General features: G+C 30.4%; 1 protein-coding gene across 6 annotated transcripts; it reads left to right on the forward strand.

Moving 5' to 3' along the window:
* Positions 1-5,251: 5,251 nt before the first annotated feature.
* On the forward strand, positions 5,252-8,228 carry LOC103483714 (plant UBX domain-containing protein 10-like). Of its 6 annotated transcripts, none has more exons than XM_051080158.1 (5): positions 5,252-5,504; positions 6,492-6,999; positions 7,118-7,291; positions 7,623-7,799; positions 7,891-8,228. In XM_051080158.1, exons 1-5 carry the CDS (start codon positions 5,458-5,460, stop codon positions 8,116-8,118), a joined length of 1,134 nt encoding a protein of 377 aa, XP_050936115.1. In that variant the 5' UTR covers positions 5,252-5,457; the 3' UTR covers positions 8,119-8,228. The 6 variants fall into 6 exon arrangements, with proteins under 6 accessions (XP_050936115.1, XP_050936116.1, XP_050936119.1 ...); XM_051080159.1 differs by having other exon boundaries at positions 5,252-5,489; XM_051080162.1 differs by having other exon boundaries at positions 5,253-6,023.
* The last annotated feature ends 2,222 nt before the right edge of the window (positions 8,229-10,450 follow it).

Below are 10,450 nucleotides of genomic sequence, written 5' to 3' on the forward strand. Positions count from 1 at the left end.
ATTGAAGCTCATAAAAGAAGCTTCACAAAGCTTTTTACTTAGCTTGTAAGAATCCCAAACTTACAAGAGAAATGAATAATAATAATAATGGAATATAACAGCTAAAAATTCCACTATATATATATTTCATCAGTAAATTGGAAGAGAATGAGATTTTATTCAAAGCAAAATTTTACTTTAGGAATGGCACAATTGTGACACACAAGTGGGATATTTTGGGCAAGAGATTCCTTTATCTAATTCAACCATATATACATTGGTGAGTGGCCATATTTTTTAGCATTATGATTACATAAAAACAGTACTTCTCAATTTTGGCCATTATTCATTTTCAGCCACCCAAAATCTCCAAATATTAAATCTTTTTTATTACCACTAAATAAAAGAATAAAAAAAAAAGGTAAAATTCGCCATAGTTGTAATTATATATTTAAATCGTTCTAGTCAAATTTGTTATAAATGTCAAAATTAAACCCTCAAATTTATACTAATTATAGAAAATTAAGTTTGAAGATCTACTTTTGACATTTTGTATAGTTTAATTTGAAGGTGTAATATTATAACTATGATGATTATACTTTAAGATTCTTAAGTTTAAAAGGGTCTGTTGATAAATAAAATATTGTTAGGATAATGGACCCGCGCTATAGTTTTAGGGTTTAGAATTTAGTGTTTCGATTAAAAAATAGATAATATAATTATTCCTCTAACTATTCATAAGCATATATTTGAAAACTTGTTCTTATCATCTCAACATTTCTTAATCAAAAGCATACCATGCTGAATTCTATCAAATTGAGGGCTCTATTTTCACACACCTCATTGAGTTGTTTGACATTTTGAGGATTGCATGATCTTCAAATATGAAAATTCAAATCCATAGTGGATGGAACTGTATATATCATACAAATATAATTAAATAAGTTTATTAAATTTAACTGAATTTTGAAAGTAGGTGTCTAACATATCTCTTAAACTTAAAAAATATACGATAGAATCCTTAAACTTCTAATTTTATATATAATAGATCTCTCAATTTTGAAACTAGACAGTAATAAAAATCTATCAGTATCGTGGCAAATTTGACAAAATATTCACAAAATATAGTAAAATTTCATATTCTATTAATGATAATTATTGAGAGACTAACTAATATGCCGTTATCGGTCATATCGACAATAGACAGTAATAAAAGTTTATCAGTGTCTATATCCAAAATTTTATTATATGTTGTAAATATTTTAGTTCATTTTACTATATAATTTTAAAATGTCCCTAACAAGTCCCTAAATTTCATATATATATATATAATCTAATAGATTCCTTACCTTTTACTTCCGTATATGATTAGACACCCGATATATTTAGTATTTTTTAACTAACGAATCTATTACGTATAAAATTTAATTTTCTAACTACTAGATCATTAAAATCAGTTTACTCCATTCATATATTTTCAAAATGACAAATATTTTATATGTCAATAACCTATTCAATACAAGTATAAAAATTTACGAATTTAAAAAGAAAAAAAAAGGTTAAAGTAACCCTAACAGATACAAAACGAAAAATCCAAACATCTATTTAACACAAACTTAAAAAGATTCAAAAATCACAATAACAATGAACTTATGTGTGTGTATGTATATATATATAAATAAAGCAGAATGATGGGGCATGAGGGTGGGGGTGTGGCTTGGCACTAGCAAATGTAGGAACAAAAGGGAATGGACATTACTCAAATTTTCTTTTTGGGGTTCTAGGAAGTGCTGCTTCATGCTTCATGCTTCCCACTTTCAAAGTCTCTCTCCCCCTTTTTATTTTTCCTACCTATGTTCTTTTATTTTTATTTTTTTAATTTTCTAAAGTTTATTAAATAAATAAATGAATAAATAAAAACTTTTTTAAAAAAATTCTCTCTTCTTTTCAGGCCATTTCACATAGAACACCTCAGCAACAGGAAAAGAAACTTACAAAGGACAAAGTGAAAGAATATTGGTCCATTATTCCCACACTGTCCTTTCATTTTTATTATTGTTTTTCATTTTAATTACAATCAAACAAACCAACATATGAAAGCAGCCTTGTCACTTCATTCCACTCTCAAAAACCATGCCTTCTTCTTCAAGTTTGTCTCATGACTCAATATATTCTAATTCCTCAATATCAATTTTTTAGTTCCTTTTCCTTTTCCTTTTTTACTTTAATTTAAAGATTAATTACCTTTTGATAATATATGTTATAGAAAAAAAGGTAATTAAAATTAATAACTTGCTATTATATATGTGTAGATATATATAGAAAAATTTAGCTGAAGAAGATAAGGTAGAATTAGACTAATTCGACTGATCATGAGTTCAAATTTAATTTTGGTTTTAATAAATTATCAAGTTAGTTTTTGAACTAAAAATTTTATATAACAGAAATGTTTAGTTTTAATGCAGATTTATGTTTGAAATTTTCTAAAATTAATTATTCTATTTTATATAAAATTGAATGTTATAATTTATGTCTAATAGTACCAAAATTTTAGTGGACATATTAAAAATAAAAAGTATAAGAAAATATTAAACAGAAACTAGAAATTTAAAGATATGTACAATAATTTCCCTTTTTAAACTTCAATAACCTATTATTAAACGGAAATCTAGAAAGGGAGAAGAGCTTAATTTAACTAAAAATTTAATTATATCTCATCCACCCAATTACACTAAACAAACAAAAAGCATATATAATTAACTACCTTTTTTTAGAAATGAATGGTGAGAAATGTTTGTCCTTTTAGAAATAGGGTAGGTATGTTTCTTTCTTGGGGATGTTTCCTCTCTCCTCTCTCTCTCTCTCTCTCTCTCTCTCTCTCTCTCTCTCTCTCTATATATATATATATATATATATATATATATATATATAGATTATAATATTATATAATGTTTATATATTACTCTTTAGATATTGAATGGAAAGAAAAAGGCAAAAATAGGAAATTTGAAGTTAATTAGTAAATTCTAAAGTGAAAACATGTGGCACAATATTCATATTCATACATTATTATTATTATTATTATTATTATTATTATTATTGAAGAGAGTCAATTTATGAGGTTTTAGCAGCATGCTCCACTTAGGCAAAATGATGAGATGAATAATAATGGTTGTGTATAAGAGTTGTGAGTGACCACTTGGTATAATGATAAATATTGGAATTGGGGTGTGTTAAATTTTGATGGGATTAATGGGCATGCATTAGGGCACTAAATTAAACCTTTGAAGAAGGATTGGTATGTGATGTGAACTTTGGTGATTCATTTGGAAATGTGGAGACCACATGATGCTATCTTTGCAATACAAAAACTGCATCTCTTTTTACAAACTTTATGAAACAAGAGAAGAAATAAAAGCCAGAAATTTCTGTCACTTTTCAAAAGTATCATTGGAGAATTCAAGTAAATTATTTCAAGCCTTTCTTCTCACTCCTCTCCTTTTTGGAGTATATATATATATATATTTGAAAGTGTCATACTAAGGTTTATATGCTTTTGGTTTTGTTTTCTTTTAACATATACTTCAAGAGTGTGGTCAAAAAGTCATTTGGCTGTAAATTAAAAAATTGTTTTTGTTGAGATATGATCAACGCGAGGTTTAAAATCTACGAGCTGACCCATATTTGTAAGGACCAAAATGATGCATAGGGGAACACACATTTCAAAAGAAGAATGTCAATTCGTAGAAGTTTGAGTTTACCAACCGAAGTGGTGAATATATACCAATTGAAAAATAACTGAGTGAGACGCCAAACTGGTTACTTACACCTCAAGCACTATAAACACCTTTGACATCATTGACGTTACACATAACCACAGGCATGTGCTAGAGGATTGGCTTATGAGCCCCTTTCCACCATCCCAAAAAGAGAGTAAGTAATCTCCAAAAAGGAGACTGTAATGTAGTATGCTAAACATCACATTAGTACGAAAATCTCTTATGCATGTCAATTTAGAGCATCTCACAACCAGGTGAGGAAGATTTTGGCTAGAAGCTGAGGAAAATAAAAAATCCAGAGTGAACTTCTCCGTGAATGAAATCTAAGTGCTAACAATTTTGTTTGAATATACTTTGCTATTAAGTAAAATTACATTTTTTTTAGATATGAAAAGAAAATGGATGAAAATTGTGTAAAAAAGATAAATCATAAGTTTAATTTCTAGAATTTGATGTTTGTGTTTATTTAGTCCGCAAACTTTCAAAAGTGTCTCTAAAATCTTAAACACTTACAATTTTCTCGTTAGTGAGTTTTTATACTTAATTTTGTTCTATTAAGTCCTTTTAACAAATTGATCAATATTTTTTAAAATTAATTGATCCATTTAAATATAAATTTAACTTTTACATATAATTAAATCCTAAACTCCAATTTCTATCAAATGGATTTGTGAATCTTCACAAAATATATATATATATATATATATATATATATATATATATATATATAAAGATTAAAGATTAAATTTATAATTTAAAAGTTTAGAAACTAAATAAACAAATATAAAGACTTCTTAATTTGTAATTTAAACTAAAAATCATCTCAAGCACAAACTTTTTAAATAAAGCAATCGAAGGTATCTCTAAGACGAAAGGTAATTCTGATTACCGCTGACCGATAATCTCAATCACAAACTTGAACTCCACTCTAGTGCTCAAACCACTATGAGCACTATGTTTTACTTTGGACACCCACATTGACAAATTGAAAAAGAAAATAAAAATGAACAACCAACAATCATGAATTGGAGGAAAATAAGCTTTCTGACCAGGGACTTAAAAGTAAAGAAAAGACCCTCCTTTTCTTGTCTCTCAAGAGCAATACAATGCAATTAAAAACCCCTTTGAACATAAGAGAACTTTCTGTGAATGTTTTTGAAGTTTGCAAGGTATAAAGTCAAGAAAAATGAGCTCTAAAACTGCAAAAGTAGAGATGTATTTCCTTGTTGGATAAGCATGTTTTGTGCAAAGTGCATAAATTCCAAGTTAAAGAAAGATAAAAAGATGGTACGAATAGGAATTGGATTCTCTATAGTGGTAGGTAAAGAATTAAATTTCTTGTCAATAGAAATTTGAGCTTCGTTCAAGCTAAAGAATTATTCACCATATTCCTTTCATTTGTAATTTTCTCACACTCAATATGAATGTAAAATTTCCCACTTTTCATAAAAGTAATTTCCTCCTTTTTTGACAGATATGTCTGGAAGATTTCTTGTCTGCTTGTCTGTTGTAATTCAAAGTTTTCTGTAGCATAAAGAAGCTATATGGGATAGATTTTGTTTTTGATTTCAACTTCGTTTGAGTTAGGTTATCTAAGAGGGAATTTCTATTGTGTAGCATTCACTTTGGTCTTAAAGCAAATGAAGTTCCAACAAGTTCAAATATCTGCAGGAGTATAAAGATTTAGCTCAAAAGTTGAATGGTATTGTACCTCCCACAAAACCATGTCAGGTACTCAAATACGAGGTATAAGTTTATAACTGAAACCCCTTGCTAATTATCGCTATAACCTTACTAACAACCTGTTACTATTCCCTAGATATCCATTACTATTATTATTATTATTATTATTATTATTATTTTGACAACATGTTGAGTGAAGAAATCAAACCTTTGACTTCAAAGTTATAGTACAAACAATATGTCAATTAAACTATGTTCCGGAGATCGATAAAACCGCAAAGACAATTGTTGATCATAGCTTCCTAGATTGAACTGTTGATCATTCTCCTTTTGAGGATCTACAGTTCAATCTATCATGTAGTTCCATCGAATTGAAACTTCTGGTTATGTCAAAAATCACTAACTGCAGCATTACAGCATGTAACATGCATTAAAAGAAAGTAGTGAACTTTTGTGTAGCATGGTTCATGTGTAGTGCTCTTGTTCATGTTTCTTTTTGTAATCTTGGCATGTTTATTATGGAAGCAAGTGAAGTAAGGAGCAAATCTTCTGATAATGAAACAAAGAATAATGTATGATTAGGTAATTTATACCTGCTCTTTTCCGGTATAAATTTGTAAATGAAAATGATCAAAAAGCTAAGTGTTAGCACATTGCTATGCTAAGTGATAGTTGATTCTTGAACTTTCAAGAATGAAAAGAAGTAGAGAAAGAACTTCAGAATTTTATTCTTGAAAAATCCCATCTCTTCAGCATTTATGGTTGATTTTGTTTCAAGCAAAGCATCCAATCCAGAAAGAAAGTAGCCTGCACATTCTTCTAAGTGACAGTTGATTCTCTTCCAAAGGGTATCTGAAAAGACTAATATTTTGTGAAATATTATTTCTTCCTTAAGCTTCTCAAGGTCTCTACCACTTATCAGCCCATTGCTAATGGTGCCATAATCCCAGTTAAGTAGAGTAAAAATCAAGAGTCATTTTTGTTATATTCTTCTGTGCTAACTGCATTTTCTCTTGAAAAAATGTCATCAACAATGAGGGAAACTTCTAGATTAGCCGAGGCCTCAATTAACGGTATCGTCCGACGGATGGTTAATCTTCCAAGAAGCATATTAGGAGGATTTTCAAGAGTTATGAATGGAGGAAGAAGAAACCGAACTTTGCCATCCAGTTACCAATATCAAATTCTGCAGCAGGACACACCTTATGTCCCGGAAGAATGGTCTTTCCTGACCAGTTTCCAATACCAGTATGGCTCGATGCACCCTTTTTTTTACGCCTGTCGATTTGCAGAAGCCCTGAAGATAGCAGAAGATGATCATAAGTTCTTATTCTTGTATCTGCACTCACCAGATCACCCATTCACACCCTCTTTCTGCGAGGACACATTGTGTTCAGAGCTAGTAGTGCAGTTTCTTGATGCTAATTTCATATGTTGGGGAGCACTTGCAAACAGAGGAGAAGGTTTACAGATGGCTATAACATTAGGAGCTACCAGTTTCCCATTCTGTGCCGTGATTGCTCCGGCTCCAGGCGAAAGTATAACAGTCCTTCAACAGGTTAGTTAAAGTTTTGAGTTCTAGATTTTCTGTTTTTATTGAAACTTTCTAATTAAGTTTTAGGAAGCAAAGGTTGAGATTGTGCTTAAGTTTGATCTTCTGCTTCATCTTTAACTAGCTTGAAGGGCCACTTTCTCCAGCTGATTTGGTGGAGATTCTACAAAGAACACTGGAGGAACAGGGATCAGCTTTTGGTAGCTCCAAACTGAAGCGAGAAGAAAAGATAAAAGCAGATCGAAGGATAAGAGAAGAGCAAGACAAAGCATATCTTGCTGCTCTTAAACAAGATAAGGTATGATCTTCTGTGATATCTCAAATCAAGTATTTTAATCATCCCATCTAAACTCAAAAGATTAACTTATAGAAAATCTTTAAAATTTTGGGTGAAAATTGATACCTCTACTAGTTACCTAAAACTAAAAGTTAAATCGTCACATCATTCTAGATCAGCGCCACTCGGCTTCAGGTTTGAATAACTCTAGAGGTAGATTTACAATTTTCATGAAATATCAAACGTAATATTGCAAATTTTGAAAGGATACGATTACTTTTGAACACACAACGATATTTTATAATTTTGCCAACTGAAAAAATGATAATAAATCAACCTGGTTGCCTTCTAGGAGAGGGAAAGACTTAAAAATCCACCTCTGGTGTTGCCTAAGAAAGCAATGGATGAGAGGCTCAAACAGAATTCTCCAATTAAACAGCAAGGTAGAGTGAAAGAAACTACGTTTACTCGTGAAACTCCGAACAAGGATCCTGCAAATAAAGGAAAAGATTCTCATCCAAGCTCTCAGGTACTTAACCATACAAAAATAGAACTTTAATCTAAAATCCGTCTTAACATTGAACTAAATAAATCTAATTAATACTTGAATTATTTTCCAGATACTAATAAGGTTTCCAAACGGTGAAAAGAGAGAGAGAAGGTTTTCAAGCATGGACAAGGTGAAATCAATCTACAGTTATGTTGATTCGCTCGGCCTGCCGGGTACTGAAAACTATAGATTGATAGCAAGCTTCCCAAGAAGGGTATATGGTACCGATGAGATGAATATGACACTGAAAGATGCTGGCCTTCACCCAAGAGCAAGTCTGTTTTTGGAGTGTCAATGATGTAATTTACTTTCATAATCACCATAGTTTAGCAATGATAAGACCTGATCTTATTTTGATCCTGTTTAGCAACTACTTTGCAGCATAAGTAACCAGCAAAGCTTATTGAATTTTTTTCTATTAAATCCAAAATTTCAAATTGGATTAGGTTGAGTAGACCTTAAACATTGAATCGATATAGTTCAATTTTTGATCCGACCCAACTCAATTTATGTACACTTCTAGGTATAAAAATAACGGACCATAATCTATAACCAAAGCATTAGAGTGGCGTTTCATTGTCATATAGCAATACTAATAACCAGCATCAAGTATATATTGCAGTTTAAAGAAAAATAAATACTAAAGAAGTGAAAATTCAAACTAAGCATTGGCAGATAATTACGAAATTTGGTTTCAACACCTAGCAGCCATGCATTTATTTGCATCCCTGTTACCTAACCACGTGACCTAGTTACTTGGAACTGAGGGAAGACCATCCCTATAATCTAACATGGAAACTTTCAATAATGCGTTTTGTTTTGACTCTCGTGCTCCTCAAAATCAAGCATAAACTTTGGAGTTCCTATTACAAAGCTACCGAAAATAATGATCCATGCATTGACGATTAATAAACATACCGAGATTAAAGTTAATTAACTATGACAATGGGAAAGGAAAAGTGGAAAGCCAACAAGCAAAAGAAGCTTCATCATACTAGACTAAAGAAAAGATGGCTCATTATACTATAAGATCTTTAGCTAGTAAATGATTTAACGGAACTTTTGGCTTTTTCAGTAAAAGATATGCCAAGGATGAACTACTGCTTTCCTCATCACGAATTAATGCCTGCAATTGAAGGTGTAACTTTTTATTGATGTTAGAGAGAAAGTTATATATGAAAACGCAACTGGTCAATCTTCTTTTTCTTTAGCTAAGGGAAACTTAATCACAAAATTTTGATTTCCCATTTTTTAGGAATGATTCCATGGTCTAAGTTTAAAACAGAGAAAGTGGGGTGATTGGAATTCCAATTAATCCTAAAAAAATTGATAATCATAGCTTGGTGACTGTCAATAGGAAAATAAAATAGTCAGAGACGAGAACAAATATGAAAAGCCAAAGTGAAATTTTGTGGCTACTCAAAAAAAGTTTCTAGTTCTGCCACTCGAAGTGGTGGAAGACCAAAAACAACTCATGGTGGGTGAAAGCTATCCCTTCCTTTTGCACTCTACTAGCAATAGTCCATAGGTCACAAGTGTCTACCAAACTCTTGCCTTAACATTTTGAAGTGCTTGATGTAAAATCATTACCAAGAGTAGACTACGAACAATTATACTTCATTTTAATATTTCCCATGTCATATCAAGATTACCAAACTCAAGGCTCTCTCTCTCTTTTTTTTTTTTTTTTTTTTTTTTCTTTTTGCTCTTTTCCGTTGTTGTGAATGAGGCATTTTCATGAGCCGCTCTATCTATATACTTATCTTTAGACTATGAGGTTGGTTTAGATGTATCATATTAATGCAAGTAGGTAATCGTTTGGGTCCTCGAATTAGTCTTCAGGTCATGGCTCTTCAAGTCATTTTTCAGTCTATGCAGTGTGATGTGTCTCTAGATCTCTACATCTTGGAATTGTTCTGTTGATCTATTGTTCTTTGTGTTGTTTTTTATCCTTTTACCTGTTTTGCAAGCTGGGCTAGGCTGGTGGGTTTGTCCCTAAATCGTCTTGTTTTGGGTCTTTTTTTTTCCTATCTGCTTTGCGCATAGGTGGGTGGTGTATACGTTGGACAATTTATTAAAATATAGCAGTTTTTAAAACTTATTATGAAAATATCGTTGTTTTCAAACTTATTACGAAAATATTGCTATTCTTTGTTTATTTTATTTTTTTTAATCCTTTTCCAGTAGGGCGAGTTTTGAAAACACGCCCAAATCAATTTAAAAAAAAAGGAAAAAACAGAAAAGGGGAAGAGATGGGCGAGTCTCAAGACTTGCCCTCTCACATCTTTTTTATCTTTTCTTTAATTTAAAAATACTTTATTTAAATATTTTGATTTTCTATCATTTTAAAAACTTTATTTAAATATTTCCAATTTAAAAAATTTATTTAAATATTTTTCTTTTCTATCATTTTCTTAATTATTTACTTTTGAAAGAATGTAAAATTTATTTTTTAATATTATATATATATAAATAATTCTTTTAAAACTTGATTTTAACTATTTTAGAATCATTATTAATATTAATATGACTGAGAGAAAAAATAAGATCACAAAGTAAAGATAATTTCAAATTTGATCATAGCCTAATGGGATTAATATTAAAAAAATCGTTGTTTTAAATAAGAATTA

The sequence above is a fragment of the Cucumis melo genome, chromosome 12 (genome assembly GCF_025177605.1).
Source record: "Cucumis melo cultivar AY chromosome 12, USDA_Cmelo_AY_1.0, whole genome shotgun sequence".
NCBI lineage: Eukaryota > Viridiplantae > Streptophyta > Magnoliopsida > Cucurbitales > Cucurbitaceae > Cucumis > Cucumis melo.